Below are 16,913 nucleotides of genomic sequence, written 5' to 3'. Positions count from 1 at the left end.
CCATAAAGATAAGGACTGGAGAGCAGCTCGAAAACATTTGGCAGGGAGGTGATTCGATGTCTACAGGGCAAGCTGAAACCGGTTCGGGGAATGCCCCCCCTTCGGGGTCAGAAGTTTGCAGTGAGGATGACAACGAGCCTTCGTGAGGAAGACTACGAGCCTTCATCATCACGACCTACTACGCACGCGCAAGGGAGGGGGAGGGACTGCATGCTAATGGGCTCTCGGGAATGTAATGAGTATGTATCCGAATTCCTGTCAACTATTGATTATGTATTAGTTCGACCTATATGTATAGTACAATTTGTCCTGACGGAGTGCAAGTTAGGTGGAACGATCCCCCTTGCACCAGGGTGTACGCGCGTCACCAATAAACACATACCTGCTCTATATCCTTACTGGCTATAGGGTCTGATTTCCGCACGTCAATTTGGCACCCCAGATGGGACCCACTCTGTTCGGCTGCAGGACTGGCTGAGAGAGGGGACACCTTTGGCGCGCCCCAAGATTTCTTGGAAGGACTCCCTTCCTCACCCGATCACTGCGGGAACAGACAAGGACCATCCATAGGCGGACCAGGTATGTGTATGGAAAAGGGGGAACCCGTAAGGCGTGAGGAGACGTCCTACGCAAGGTATGAAGGAGCGTGCCTGCTCCCCAACCGAGGTATGTGAGCTCACGGGTTAGGTTGCCGGCTAGGGTAGGAAGACTCCTTGGGAGTTCCTACAAAGGGGACCTGTAAGCCGTACGCAAGGAAAGAACAACAGCTCTCCCTTAGGTGATTGGTAACAGCGGGGATTTTGTCAAATGATAACGTGGATTCTCCTGGAGATAGTAGTGGGAGTTATAGGTTGTATTACAGTTATCACCATCTGCTGAGTGTTCGGTACCATGTATATAGTCATTTCAGGTCAAGCTGACTTTCGGAAAAATCTTAAAGCTTGCAGCTGATCGACTAATGTTATTAGTATTATTAAGATTCCAGGTAAAGGACATCGTCAGCACTGTGTATTATGTATAAACCATGGTTTTTGTTCTAAATGTCAGAGTGAGTGTGGTGTGAGTGAGACGCATTCCATTCAGGGAGTGAGTGTCAGCCCGTTTATGTAGTACTGTGTTCCGATTGCAGGGAAGAGTGTAAAGGAAGGTGGACAGGCTTCTGTGAGATCTGTTTCCAAGTGTTTATAACTGAACAATATCACTATACAGTGTTAAGGGCTGTTTGTGGAAACTTTGAGGAAATTAGGAATCAATAAGAATTTTGTAAACCTCATGGGAGGCTCCCAGGGGAAGGAAATTCCCAAACAAACCCCTTTGGGATGCGCATTGGCACATTGGTGGGATATTGCAGGGGAACCTGGAGGCACCCTGAGTAAGAAAACTTTAATCAAGTATTGCAATCAATGGTGGTTAGTATATAAGTTAGAAGATGATGAGAAGTGGCATCGGAATGGGACCCTAAACTATAATGCCTTCTTACAGTTACAGTTATTCTTAAGGAAGGTAAATGAAATAACATGAACAATTTTTATAATTGAGAGCATAATCACGAGACTAAGTACTGGGTGTTTGTGGAAACTGAAGAACTGTATTGTTTGATTTGTGGATACTGAAGGAAATGGGACAAACTGTTTTGATGGTATAAGTGTAATTGCTAATGGTAAACAGAAACATGATTGAGGGTATGTGGAAGTGTAACTGAGGGTATGAATAGTGGACAAAGGAAAAAGAGTTAAAGAAAAAGTGAGTTTATCTGCACTGGCATGAGAGCAACCGAGCAACACCCCCCCCCCCCCCACACACTGTTCCCCTGAAATCAGAACTCTCAGAGAGAGAGAGTGCCGGAGTCAGATGGAGCACTGTCAGTGAGAATAGCCTTCATGTGCAGAGATCTAGGAAACCCAAAATTCCAGTGTTAGCACTGGAAGCCTCTAGAGAGGAGTAGGTGAAACTGAAATGTAATGTTAGTACTTTATGTAATGATGAGAGTTTGGAAAGTGAAAAGTTTGAGAAGGACGCAGGCTGAGGAAGGCAAAGATGAGCAACATGAAACAGGGTTGTCAGAACCAAAGAGAGGTGAGTAAAATGAAGAATAAAACTGATTGAGAAACAGAGCGAATAAGCAAATTGGGACTAACAACAGCTGTTACTGTTACAGTGCTAGAGTAGAGCAGTAGGACCCAAAGGTCCACTCAGAAAGAGGTGGGGGTAGCCTGGAAGAGCCCAAGGAGGGTTCCACCCCTGCTGGACTGAAAGCAGTGTGCAAACTGCAGGGAAATGAGACATGGGTGGAGAAATCCAACCGTCTCTGATTGCAAAAAGCTGAATGATGGGAACCTGGGAAGTTATTCCTAGCAAATCATCTGGTTAAATTGCAGCTAGGAGAGCAGGATAAAGAGGTTTATTTTCTGGTGGGCACGGGTGCCTCTTACCACCCATAGATGATTTTGCAACAGTAGTAGGAGCTACTGCCCAACAAGAAAAAGCTTACCTTTTGGGATCAATTAAACATAGGCTGAGAAAATAAGTAGGACTACATAAATTCCTGTACATGCCAGGTTCTCCAAAACCGTTACTCTGGCAAGACTTATCAAAACAAATGGATGCAGAGATTAAATTCAATAAAACTGGAGCTAAGGGTCACACAATATTAACTGACTGAAAATTGTAAGTCTGGCTTTAACACAAACTGGGAAAAACAATGGTGCACCCCCAGAAGTTACAGAAATCTTAAATAAGGTATGCTTAGGAGTGTGGGTACCAGGGATGCCTGGTAGAGACAAAATGCAGCCCCAAGTTAAAAGCAAGAGCTAGGGCTAGCCCAGTCAGGGTAAAGCAGTGCCCTTTGAGGATATGCAACTGTAGAAGGATAAAAGAAAAAACTAGATAACTTTTGGATTTTGGATTACTAATTGAATGTGAATCCAAATACAGTACTCCAATCTTGCTGATGAAAAATTGGATAGCAAGTGCTATAGTTTAGTACAAGATTTGAGGGCAAGTAATAGAATTGTTGAATGTATACACTCCATGGTGGCAAATCCATACACTTTAGTAACCAAGTTAGGGAATGAGTAGGTGGAGTTTAGCTTCTGGATTTGAAGGATGCCTTTTCTGCCTAGTTTGGCCAAAGGAAGCCTAAGGTTATTTGCCATTGAATAGGAGAACCCCAATATGGAACAAAAAGACTCAGTTAACCTGGACAGTGTTACCCAGGGTTGTGGGAGCAGCCCAATGATTTTTGAGAACGGGTCAAATCGTGAGCCTGAGATTTGGGTTCCTCCATCCCACGGTGGAACTTTACTGCAGCATGTGGATGCCACAGAAACAAAGAGGACTGTGTGCAATGGACTGTGAGTGTGCTGAATTTCTTTGTTTAAATGATTATCAAGTTTCTCAACAGAAGACACAAATAACTCACCGGCAAGTGACGTATCTGGGATAGGAGATTACAGCTGGACTTGGAACCTTAAGGACTGCCAGGAAAGAAGCCATCTGCCAAACCCCTGAGCCACAAAGTGCCGAGGAACTCCGTACATTCTCAGGAATGACAGGAGGGTGCCAACTGTGGATACACAGCTACGGACTGTTGGTAAAGCCCCTTCATGAAGTGAGTAAGAGCTGGCCAGAGTGGTTGAGGGAGGTGGCTGCACCAGTGCTCAATATTCAAGAACCTGGAACATTTACGCTAGGCCAAAGAATAACAGTTTTAATGTCTGATACAGTGTCTACTGTATTGGAGGTAAAAGGGGGGCATTGGCTCTCACCCCCAGAGGTTCCTGAAATACCAGGCCATCCTGGTAGAGCAGGATGATGCAGAAATAACTGTAACTAATATTGTCAACCCAGCATCTTTCCTTAGCGGAACTCCTGGAGAACCAGTATTTCGTGACTGCTTTGAAACAACTGCGGCTACGGACTGTGGCCAGTCGGACCTGAAAGATGAATCCTTAGAAGATGCAGAAGACACCTGGCTTACCGACAGAAACGGTTTTGTGAGACAAGGAAACCGTAAGGCAGGATATGCAGTAACTGCTACTGACAAGGTAATCGAAGCACAACCATTACCTGTGGGGACTTTCTCTCAGAAAGCTGAAATAACTGCCTTGACAAGAGCCTGAAATATATGGACAGATGCTAATTATGTATTTGGGATGCTACATGCTCATAGCACCATCTGAAAAGAGCAAGGATTGCTCACACACAAGGAAAAACAGCGTAATGTAAATCTACCAAAGAGAGTGGCTATTATACATTGTGAAGAACATCAGAAAGGTAACACTGTACAGGAAACTGGAGATAAGATGGTGGATCAGGTGGCAGAACAGGTAGTTGAAGAGGGCTTTAATTACAGACCGTAAACTTAAAATTTCTGAACCTGAGTCAAAACCTGTAAAATATTTTAAAGAGGATAGCAATCTAATTAATGATTTAGAAGGGAAGAGAACAGGCTGACAGATAGACACGTTTTGCCCTTTGGTATTCTATGGAAATTGGTTCTAAGGGAGGATAAGAAAATGTATTGGGCAAACGGACATTACAAAGTACGATCCTAGTACCAGGAAAGGGGTTCAAGTGGGCCTATTGGGAAAGAGAACCTTCCAGGGCAACAGTGACAAAGTGATTTCTCGAAACTCCCAAGAAAAGGGGGGTATCGCTGCATGTTGGTACTAACTGATACCTTTTTGGGATGGCCAGAGATATTTCCCTGCAATTATAAAATTGGCCAGGCTCTCAACAAATCTTGTTGGATATGCACTGCATTCCCTAGAGGAAAGGGAAAGGTGCCTGTTTATGGGATAGTGGCACTAAATTGGACCATTCCAGATTGGGTAGAGCACGGAAAGTGTAAGTTTGGGATAGAAGACAAGCCACAAAAGGGACCTAAATTTGATTTACTAGTTATTAACTTTACTAGATCTATCTTTGTAGACAGAAAAACTGATAGTAAAGGTGGGGTGGGGGTTGGATGATGGAACTTGACAGGCATAGGGTGTAGTTGGGAATATGGGAATTCTGGGGCAGTATCAGGGATCAGTGAAGCCGGAAGGTGGAACCAAAGTGAGGGGTGTGATCCTAGAATCGATAAGGAGTCACATTGGGTCTCAGATAAGAACATAGTCGGAATTGTAGGGATGGGAGCATCATTCACTCGTCAGGAAAATATGGCCAGGCCATGTAAGTTACCTCATGGATACTGGTGACACTGTGGAGACGGCCAGGCACGGAAGGCATTCCCTTTAAATTGGATAGGGACTTGTACTACAGGATACTTAATACCCCAGTCCACGGTGCATGAGGAAATCCCTCGGGGACTCCTGAGGACCCCTTGGATTAGAACTAAGCGTACATACAACCCCCTAGCTATATATAACAAGGGATACCACAGCTTTCTGAGAGCTCTTATCCCGGCTCTAGGAGTTGCCCAGCTAGAAAAAACTATGGTAAATATCTCTGCAACTCTGGAAATTGTGGAGAATGCCACAGTGCATTACGGGCAATCCAAGAAGAGGTATCCTCCTTATCCAAAGTAGTACTCCAAAATAGGATGGCATTAGACCTATTAACAGCCAAGGAAGGAGGGGCATGTACAATAATAAATCAGAGTTGCTGTGCTTACATCAATAAGGATTTAAGAACTGAAACAGATTTAAGGAAAATTTGGGAACAGACAAATGTTTTGCATAGGACAAGTCAGGATCACACCAACTGGAAGGAAGATTTATGGAACTTGCTTACTAGCTGGCTACCAAATCTAGGATGGTTAAAGCAGCTCTTCTTAGTTTGTATCATCTTAGTACTGACTGTTGGTTTTACCTGTGTGATGATAAAGTGCTCTGCCTGCCTGTGCCAAAATGCAAGAAAAGAATACGAGATATGGAAGAAACATGAGCTAAGGCAAAAGGTGGAAAGTGGGACCTATTTTGGGACACATAGAACAGATTAGAGAATCTGGCAGGTAGAAGTCCTGCTAGATTATAGAAAAGGGGGGAATTGAAAGGCAAAATCAGGTCCCCGCAGTATAGAAAGAAGGGCTTTATAGCAAGAAATGAGAAAGCAGCTTCACAGGGTAGACATAAGGGGCAAATAGAGATAGTTTAGGTAGAGAGTATTAGAAAACAAGGGATTCCAAGCACTTTCACAGGCGCTAGGTACGAAATAACAAGGAGAATGAAGGCCGTAAAGATAAGGACCGGAGAACAGCTCAAAAACATTTGGCAGGGAGGTGATTAGATGTCTGAAGTGCAAGCTGAAACCGGTTTGGGGGATGCCCCCCCTTCGGGGTCAGAAGTTTGCAGCAAGGAAGACTACGAGCCTTCGCGAGGAAGACTATGAGCCTTCATCATCACGACTTACTACTCACGCGCAAGGGGGGGAGGGACTGCATGCTAATGGGCTCTCGGGAATGTAATGAGTATGTATCCAAATTATTGTCAACTACTGATTATGTATTAGTTCGACCTATATCTATAGCACAATTTCTCCTGACGGTGTGCAAGTTAGGTGGAACGATCCCCCTTGCACCAGGGTGTACGCGCGTCACCAATAAACACATATCTGCTCTATATCCTTACTGGCTATAGGGTCTGATTTCCGCACGTCACACCCACTGCCTCACTGTGCTAACATCCACTGTTTGGTCTCTATAAATATTCACCAAGCATCGATTAATGTCAGTGGGTACAATTTTTTCTGCATGAAGGAATTCAATGATACTCCTTTGCTTCATATGCACTTCCATGTCAGAGGCCATTTTGTCAGACTGTCCCTCTGCTGCCATCTGTCACATGGCAACAAAATGTAATGGAATGTTGGCAGGAAGGTTCAACTGCCATACCACCAACATCCACCTCTGATGTCATGGATCAACATAATAAAGTAGGAGGCATTACTTTCAGAGCAGTCTTTGTAGTTTCTTTTTATATTACTGCTACATAATAACCAGTTCCCAAACAAGAGCCAGTACAGCTGAGAAGCATGAATTGTTAGTTGAGACAGCATGAAATTAACCTAAGTATGGCATTTCATTTGCCCTGTGAGTAAATTTGTTTTGCATTTATTTCTCGTTATCTAGATAGCTAACAAGGTTGGTTTTAGTTTGTTGTTGCTTTTTCTGTTTGTTTTTTACTGTTAAAAGCACACTTGATTTTCTATTTTGTGAAGATGAATATGACACTGCAGAACACTACATGTTGGCTAACATTCAAGAGGTTCCCAGAACACATCTCATTTATGCTGAATGAGAATAAACTTGTGTATACAACTTACCAATGGAAAGATAATCTTAGTTACAATTTTGGGTACAAGGATATTTATATTTAGAATAATTTAACACATACTGAAAGTTGATTCCAGCAGAATGTCAGATTAATACATATCCTCTGTTTCTCCTTCTTATTTTTCCTAAAAAAAAAAGCACCTAGATTTGCTACAACTTTGACATTCAAGTCTGTCCTTGGAGGTACAGTTACTGTGGCAGACTCAAAACAACCTCCTCAAATGACTAATAAATCTGCATGCTACTGTAAGTTATCGTAACAGCTTTAGACAAGCTTTGCTGTTCTGATGATATTGTTTTCCTCGCATTTTTATTCTTTAGCCTGTGAAGTAAATATTTAATAATTTTTAAATATCATCACAGTTTAAAAACAAACTCAAGTGAGGAGCTAAACAATACATGAATAGAAAGTCAAAAATATTCAATTTATATGATTGTTTTCTATGCTGTACTAACTTCTAAAATGACAAATAAATAGATTAACAGTGTTTTAAAAGAGAACATTTCATTCTCACCTAAAATGATTGACATTTGTTTTACTGAGGAATGAAAGCACAAATGAACCTGGTCTCCGATCACTCTCTCGAATAAGGTAAGTTCCAGATTTCCCTGCTTGCCAAAGACGTTCTTCAGCAATTGCTCTGTCGAGTTTTCCATGATACCATCTAAAAAAAAAAAAAAAAAAAAGTAACAATGTAACAATGGTTGTCCTTAGAACTTAATGATTCTATTCATTCTCACAAAATAGACATTAAAATAGTGAAAGCTACCATTTGAAACTGATGAAATTCCAAGCCTTTCTTTCAAATAAAGTTATCAGGTGTAACCTCTGTTGCATTACTCATTTTCAATATACATAATACTATTTATTTTAAATAGTTCACAAGTTTTCACATAAGCTACTTCCCTAAATAACTCACACAAGAAAACAGTACTCTAAACCATCCACAGGGGACAAAAACTTTATGACAAGCTTTTTCTTTCCTCCTCAATTTGTTTATTTTCAGTAAAGGAGCAGAACCAGAACCAACTGATCTGACTCGGTCTGCTGTATTTTTAGCCTCATCCAATTCAGGCTGAATAAACAAATTGTGAAGGAAGATATAATAACCTGTTTCTCATTGACAAATACAGAGATCACAGAAGCAAAGTCTGCACCTAAGCTAAATGAGAGCAGTTACTACTAGACCATAGTTCAGCCAAAAAACAGTCTTCCCCAAACTCAACACAGCCTATTAAAAGCACAGACAGAAGGTTGTGTTGGGCTTAAGTGGCAAGGTTGTGGTAGCCAGGGGGTGTGGGAATACAAGAAAAACTGTTCAGAGCAGCAGCTGTGGAGCAAAATAAATAGCATGAGAACCAAGGACACCTCTAGAAGAAAGAACGGCTCGCGGCTCTGATTAGATAAATGCCCGCATGAACTATGCAACAGCAGCGAGGATAAAGGAGTGAGAAAATGTAGAAAGAAAGAACCCTGCGGACACCAAGGTGAGTGAAGGAGGTGCTCCAGGTGCCCAAACAGAAGTTCCCCTGCAGCCTGTGTTGGAGGTTCCCTACAGCTGTTTGCACAGGAAAGCATCCAGATATGTCTTGAATATCTCCAGAGAAGGAGACTCCACAACTTCTCTGAGCAGCCTGTTCCAGTGCTCCGTCACCATCAAAATAAAGTTCTTTTGCATGTTTGTATGGAACTACCTGTGCTTCAGGTTTTTCCTGTGTCATGGTTTTATGATTTTTGCTATCAGTATTCCACATCATAACATCATGTAAAGCTCGGAGAATTAAAGAGTTAATGCTCCAGTTCCATGGGCTGACAACTTTCCGGATACCTGGTTCTCAGAAGAGAAGAACTACATATCCCAGGGGACTTTGCATTCAGAGGGGAAGATAAGACCTTCAAGTGACGGGACTCGCTCTCTCTCACTGCCTGGCAGTGTGTGGGTCTGCTCCCCAGCTGTGCGCCTTCAGTTCAGAGTAAGGCCTTTGGTTTCGGACACTTCTTTCTCTCACATTTTATTTGATTTATTAGCCTCAGTTCCAATTATATATTGTATTATAGTGTGTTATTTTGCATTCCAATATCATATTTAGTAAATTAACTTTCCTCCTCAGATCGTTGCTGCTATTCTATTTTTAGGCCCATCTCCCATCTCCCTACCATTCCCCCTTTCCCTTTCCCCTTTCCCAGGGGGTCCCCTGCCCCATTAGTCACAGAACCAAGCCGACCCAGCCCGTAAACCATCAACACTCTCCCCCTCCCCTCCCCTTTTTGGGCCAGTGGGCCTGTGGGCCTGCTGTCTCCCTGTCACGGACACAAATAGATCTAGAGATAACTCAGTGACAAACTGTTGCCACTCATTCTGTTGCTGCACACCACTGAAAAGAGTCTGACCCCATCCACTTAACTTCCACACTTTAGATATTTATAAGCACTGATAAGACCTCCTCTCTGTCTTCTCTTTTCCAGGCTGAAGAGTCCCAGGTCTCTCAGCTTTTCCTCATAAGGGAGATGCTTCAGGACCCTCATCATCTTTGCAGCCCTCTGCTGGGCTCGATCAAGAAGTTCTGTCTTTCTCAAACTGGGGAGCCCAGAACTAGACAATATTACAAATGAGGACTCATCAGGACAGAGCAGAGAGGGGGAACTGCCCCTCTACTCTGCGCTGGTGAGCCCTCACCTGGAGTGCTGCATCCAGATGTGGAGTCCTCAGTACAGGACAGACATGGAGCTGTTGGAGTGCGTCCAGAGGAGGGCCACAAAAATGATCCCAGGGATGGAACACCTCCCCTGTGAGGACAGGCTGAGAGAGCTGGGTGACCTGAGAGCAGCCTGTCAGTATCTAAAGGGGAGCTAAAGGAAAGAAGAGGACAGACTAGGCTGGACCATGCTCCGAGCAACCTGTGGATGTCCCTGCTCATTGTTGGGAAGTTGAACTAGATGACCTTTTGTGAAAGACAATTTTCTGAATCCCCCTCCGTTTTTTTTTTTCATGAGGCCTTTTTGGTGATAAGACTAACTGATAACTGTGAATTAGCTAGGGGAGAAAGCTGTTAGTGTCACCATGCCACAGTACTTCTGCATATGATTATAAAGATAAGCAGAAGCAGGACAAGCAGTCTTTTTTGGGGTGCGACTTGAAGAACCTGACCATTGCAAAAGGCGATAATGCTTGTGCTCACAATAGAACAGGTGATCTGGCAGGTGCCACCCATGTGAGACCCACACTGCAGCAGTCTCTTTCTGAAGGACTGCACCCCACAGTAGACCCATATTGGAGCAGTTCTTAAAGAACTGCAGTTTGTAGGAAGTCCACGTAGGATCAGTTCATGAAGGACTGCATCCTGTAGGAGACCCAGTGCTGGAGCAGGGGAAGAGAGTGAGGATGAAGGAGTGGCAGAGAGAGTGTTATGGACTGACTACAATCCCCATTCCCTGCTCGTGAGTCACGAGACTGCCTCTTCTTTTACTGCTCCTCTGTGGTATGTGTTCCCTAGATGTATCAGGACCAACATTAGAGTAAGGCCTTCAGTTTTAAACACTCACTCTCTAATTTTAATTGATTTATTAGCTTCTACTGGACTGCCACAAGTCCATGGGACCGGATGAGATTCACCCAAGAGTGCTGAGGGAACTGGCGGAGGTGATAGCCGAGCCGCTTTCCATCATCTATCAGTGCTCCTTGTTGACGGGTGAGGTCCCAGAAGACTGGAGGCTTGCCAATGTGACTCCCATCTACAAGAAGGGCTGCAGGGAGGATCTGGGGAACTACAGGCCTGTTAGCCTGACCTCGATGCCGGGGAAGGTAATGGAGCAGATTGTCTTGAGGGAGATCACGCGGCATGTGCAGGACAACCTGGGGATCAGGCCTAGCCAGCATGGGCTCAAGAAGGGCAAGTCCTGCTTGACCAACCTGATCTCCTTCTATGATCTAGTGACCCGTCTGGTGGATGAGGGAAAGGCTGTTGATGTAGTCTACCTAGACTTCAGCAAAGCCTTTGACACTGTCTCCCACAGTATTCTCCTGCAGAAGCTGGCAGTCCGTGGCTTGGACAGATAGACTTTTGGCTGGGTAAGGAACTGGCTGGAGGGCCGGGCCCAGAGAGTGGTGGTGAATGGAGTTAAATCCAGCTGGCGACCGGTCACGAGTGGTGTTCCCCAGGGGTCGGTACTGGGGCCTGTCCTCTTCCATATCTTTATTGATGACCTGGATGAGGGCATTGAGTGCACCCTCAGTAAGTTTGCAGATGACACCAAGCTGGCTGGAAGTGTCGATCTGCCTGAGGGTAGCGAGGCCCTACAGAGGGATCTGGATAGGCTGGATAGCTGGGCTGAAGCCAATGGGATGAGATTCAACAAGACCAAATGCCGGGTCCTGCACTTTGGCCACAATAACCTGTCATGGTTTTGTAACTTCGCTATTGGTATTCCACATCATAACATCATGGACAAAAGAGAAGAACTACGTATCCCAGAGGACCTCACGGTCAGAGAAGGAAGACACATCACGGAAGATACGTCATCTGGTTGCGCGCGGTGCTTCTTCACTTTCGCTTGCTGCCGGGAGAGGAGTGGGTGTGCTTTCCAAGCCGGGCGCCTTCATCAAGTAAGGCTTTCGGTTTCGGAAACTCTCTCACTCTCTCTCTCTCTCCCTCTCTATCGCTCTTTCGCTCTCTCTCCCTCATTTCATTTGGTTTATTATACTTACTCCCAATTAGATTGTATTGTATCGTGTCATCTTGCATCCCAACATCATAGTTAGTAAAATAAGTTCTCCTTCTTAGATTGTTGCCACCGCTTCGTTTTTCTCGGGAAGTGAAGGGGGAGGGGGGCCCACAAGCCTACCGGCCCCCTGTCACGGGCACAGATCTATCTAGGTAACTCCGTGACAATTTTGGTGGAGAATGCGGGCAAGATTCATCTGAAGCTTTAACGTTAGTAAGAAAAAAGGATTTTGTTAGGCCAGACTGTGAGACTACAAAGCATTGCTGGTGCTGGTGTGACCTTCATAGATTAGATTATAGCCTGGGCAGTCCGCCAAACTCCAGACACTGTACCGAGTGGTTCCTGTTTGTTTTTTTTTTCTCCTTCTCTTCATTCCCCCTTACGTTAGCAGTTATCAACTATGAGGTTGCTCTGTATTGTCAGAGCACTGTATAAGGGATTAAAAGCTATCATGTTCCTTGCCAGTTACCGGTCTATAATTAACCTCTTCATGTCTTGCTGTGGAGTTGTATTCATATACAACCAAGTGAGGGCCCTGATAGAGGCACCTGCCTGGTGGCTTTATGCAATGTGGTATAATTTGAATTTTGAGTCCTTCGAACCAGTTTCTAGGCTTCCCTCTCAGTTTGTTGAACGTTTTTCGAATACCGAGTCAGTGCTCATATTTTCGTGCATATTATCGATATCTTTGAATATATTCCTCTTCATTTGTGCTAAGTGGAAGGAGCCTCCTCCAAGACCAGAGAATGATGACTGGCAAGGAATATGGAAAGGTTTAGGAAGAATCTTAGAACCGTGGGGACCCGCCGTGCCATGGGATTTCACCCCTGAACATCTGTGGGATCCCGAGAAACTGAGCCAGCATTTGAGTCAGGGGCAGTGCGGCTTAGATAGATCAAAGGAGGCACGGCTCATCTGGGGCTTGGCTTGTGCCTACCGCGCCCTGTATAGTACTGTTCTGGAGAGAGACAGTTTCCGAGCGGAGGTGCAAGCCGAAGGGGGAAATCTCCAAGTCAGACCTGATCAGTCACAACAGACACCAGTAACAGTGTCAGTAGCCCCTGTAGAAGGCAAGAAATGGAAGCGGGTGTCCTCGCGTCTAGAGCGAAAAAAGGAAGAAGAAGAAGAAGGAGAGGAAGTGGAAGAGGAGGTGGTAGAGGAAGATCCAGGTGAGGGGACTTCCTCAGAACCAAGAAAAGCAAAAGCAAAAACTAAGAGGCACGAAGAGGACAGCGATGAAGAGGAGATCTCTATTACTGTTCGTCGACCTCTCAAGATGTCTGAGATCCTAAGCTCAAGAAAGGAATTTGAACGACGCCCGAATGAAACTGTTGTCACCTGGTTGCTTCGTTGTTGGGATAGTGGGGCCAGTAGCTTGTCTCTAGATGGTAATGAAGCACGCCAATTAGGAGACATTGCCGGAGACAAATCCATCGACAGAGCAATTAGTAGATGTTTGGATGAAGCTGCAACCCTCTGGGACCGAATACTAATAGCTGTGAAGGAAAGGTATCCCTACAAAGAACTTCTGCAGCCTGCAAAGAAAACGTGGAATACAATTGAGAGAGGTATCCAGTATTTGAGGGAAATAGCCCTGGTGGAAATGTTATATGAGTCTAATTTTGTTCCTAATGATCCACGCCAAAACCATGATCCGGAGAGAGTGAGCACAACACCTGAAATATGGCAAAAACTTACGAGAGCAGCACCAGACAGATATGCCCCCACACTAGTAGCCACATTCCACAGATACGAGGACCAACAGAGAAGACCCCTAGTCTTCGAATTGATTCTTACACTCCAAAACTATGAGCAGCATCTACCCCCAACCCACGTTTCCATTTCAGCCGTCACAGAGTTAGCAAACAGACTGGGTGATGTAGAAGAGCAGATGTCCCTATTGATTAATCGTGATGAACCCGTAGAACCCGTAATAGTATCGGAAACGTTTGACGAAGATCAGGATAAGCAAAGGGGCCTAATGGAAGAACTGATCAAACTAATGAAAATCCAATTAATTAAAGAAGATGGATCCCCCTCCTCACCTGTAACATCAAAAATTTCAGCTATCGAAGGCAAACGCTTTCCTGCTCGAGTGAGAAACAACAACAGGACGGCTTCGCGTGTTGCCTTGTGGCGTTATCTCCGTGACCATGGAGAAGATATGAGGAAGTGGCACGATCAAGATACTCCCGTACTGCGAGCACGGGTGAGAGAATTACAGAACAGACCAACCACCAGTGCAGTTGCTCCAGTTACCACAGGTAATGAATAGAGGGGCCCTGCCCTCAGTCAGGGGAGGGAGAGGGATAACAGAGTTTATTGGACTGTGTGGATCCGATGGCCTGGCACATCAGAACCACAGAAATATAAGGCATTGGTGGATACCGGTGCACAGTGCACTCTAATGCCCTCAAATCATGAAGGGACAGAATCAGTCCATATTTCTGGAGTGACTGGGGGTTCTCAAGAACTGACTGTGTTGGAGGCCAAAATAAGCCTCACTGGTAAAGACTGGCAAAAGCATCCTATTGTGACTGGCCCAGGGGCTCCATGCATACTGGGTATTGATTACCTCAGAAGGGGGCATTTCAAGGATCCTAAGGGGTATCGATGGGCCTTCGGAATAGCTGCTGTAGATACAGACAACATTAAGCAGCTATCTGTTTTGCCTGGCCTGTCAGAAGATCCGTCTGCTGTGGGGTTGCTGCAAGTAAAAGAGCAGCAGGTACCAATTGCCACAAAAGCAGTGCATAGACGGCAGTATCGAACCAACAGGGATTCCTTGCTCCCTATTCATAAGTTGATTCGTCAACTAGAAAGTCAAGGAGTGATCAGCAGAACCCATTCACCTTTTAACAGCCCCATATGGCCAGTGCGTAAAGCCAGTGGAGAATGGAGGCTGACGGTAGACTACCGTGGCCTGAATGAAGTCACACCCCCGCGGAGTGCTGCTGTGCCAGACATGCTAGAACTCCAATATGAATTGGAGTCAAAAGCAGCCAAGTGGTATGCCACCATTGACATCGCTAATGCCTTCTTTTCCATTCCTCTGGCCACAGAGTGCAGGCCACAGTTTGCCTTCACCTGGAGGGGCATTCAGTATACTTGGAACCGTTTGCCCCAGGGGTGGAAACACAGCCCAACCATTTGCCACGGATTAATCCAAACTGTATTGGAACAGGGCAGTGCTCTTGAGCATCTGCAATACATTGATGATATTGTTGTGTGGGGCAACACAGCAGAAGATGTTTTTAAGAAAGGAGAGCAAATAATCCAAATTCTTCTGCAAGCTGGTTTTGCTATTAAGCGAAGCAAAGTGAAAGGACCTGCCCAGGATATTCAGTTCCTAGGTATAAAGTGGCAAGATGGGCGCCATCACATCCCAGCAGATGTGATTGACAAAATCACTGCCATGTCTCCACCCATTAATAAGAAAGAGACACAATCTTTTCTGGGTGTAGTGGGCTTTTGGAGGATGCATGTTCCAAACTATAGCCTTATTGTAAGCCCCCTGTATCAAGTGACACGGAAGAAGAATGATTTTACATGGGGTCCGGAACAGCAGCAGGCTTTTGAGCAGATCAAACATGAGATAGCCCGTGCCCTGGCCCTGGGGCCAGTACGGACGGGACAGGATGTAAAGAACATCCTCTACACTGCTGCTGGAGAGAAAGGTCCCACCTGGAGTTTGTGGCAAAGGACCTCAGGGGAGACCCGAGGCCGACCCCTGGGATTCTGGAGTCGAGCATACAGGGGGTCTGAAGAGTGCTACACCCCAACTGAGAAGGAAATCTTAGCCGCGTATGAGGGGGTTAGGGCTGCTTCCGAAGTAGTAGGCACTGAGACGCAGCTCCTCCTGGCACCTCGACTGCCAGTGCTGAACTGGATGTTTAAAGGAAAGATTCCCTCCACCCATCATGCTACTGATGCCACTTGGAGCAAGTGGATTGCACTGATTACACAACGAGCTCGAATGGGGAACTTCAGTCGTCCAGGAATCTTAGAGGTGATCATGGACTGGCCTGAAGGTAAAAAGTTTGAAACATCACCAGGAGAAGAGGTATCACGTGCCAAAGAGGCCCCACCATACAATGAACTACCAGGAAATGAAAAGAAATATGCCCTGTTCACAGATGGATCGTGTCGTATTGTTGGGAAGTATCGCAGATGGAAAGCTGCTGTGTGGAGCCCCGTGCGACAAGTTGCAGAGGCCACTGAAGGAAAAGGAGAATCAAGTCAGTTTGCAGAGGTCAAGGCTGTCCAACTAGCCTTAGATGTCGCTGAACGGGAGGGGTGGCCAGTGCTTTATCTTTATACTGATTCATGGATGGTGGCGAATGCCTTATGGGGGTGGTTACAGCAGTGGGAGCAAAATAACTGGCAACGGAGAGGTAAACCTATTTGGTCTGCTGAACTGTGGAAAGACATTGCTGCCCGAATAAAGAATATGGTGGTAAAGGTGCGTCACGTAGATGCTCATGTGCCCAAGAGTCGGGCTACGGAAGAACAGAAAAATAACCATCACGTAGATCAGGCAGCCAAAATTGAGGTGGCTCAAATAGACTTGGACTGGCAGAACAAGGGTGAATTATTTCTAGCTCGGTGGGCCCATGAGACCTCGGGCCATCAAGGGAGAGATGCAACGTATAAGTGGGCTAGAGACCGAGGGGTGGACTTAACTATGGATGCTATTGCACAAGTTATTCATGACTGTGAAACATGTGCCATAATCAAACAAGCCAAGAGGATGAAACCTCTCTGGGGGGAAGGGCGATGGCAAAAGTATAAATATGGGGAGGCGTGGCAGATTGACTATATCACCTTGCCACGATCCTGCAATGGTAAGCGTTATGTGCTCACCATGGTGGAAGCGACCACTGGGTGGCTTGAAACATATGCAGTACCCCA

General features: G+C 45.3%; 1 protein-coding gene across 1 annotated transcript in view; it reads right to left on the bottom strand.

Moving 5' to 3' along the window:
• The window catches only part of LOC100859467 (ras GTPase-activating protein 1-like), a 161,929-nt gene that overhangs the window by 126,589 nt on the left and 18,427 nt on the right, over nucleotides 1-16,913 (bottom strand). The window contains exon 2 of the mRNA XM_040655196.2: nucleotides 7,795-7,944. Coding sequence (XP_040511130.1) covers nucleotides 7,795-7,944 — 150 coding nt within the window. The remainder of the gene's footprint in view (nucleotides 1-7,794; nucleotides 7,945-16,913) is intronic.

Source organism: Gallus gallus, chromosome W (genome assembly GCF_016699485.2).
Source record: "Gallus gallus isolate bGalGal1 chromosome W, bGalGal1.mat.broiler.GRCg7b, whole genome shotgun sequence".
NCBI classification, from domain to species: Eukaryota; Metazoa; Chordata; class Aves; order Galliformes; family Phasianidae; genus Gallus; species Gallus gallus.
Note: the sequence above shows the minus strand (reverse complement) of the source record. Positions and strands in the feature narration are given on the sequence as shown.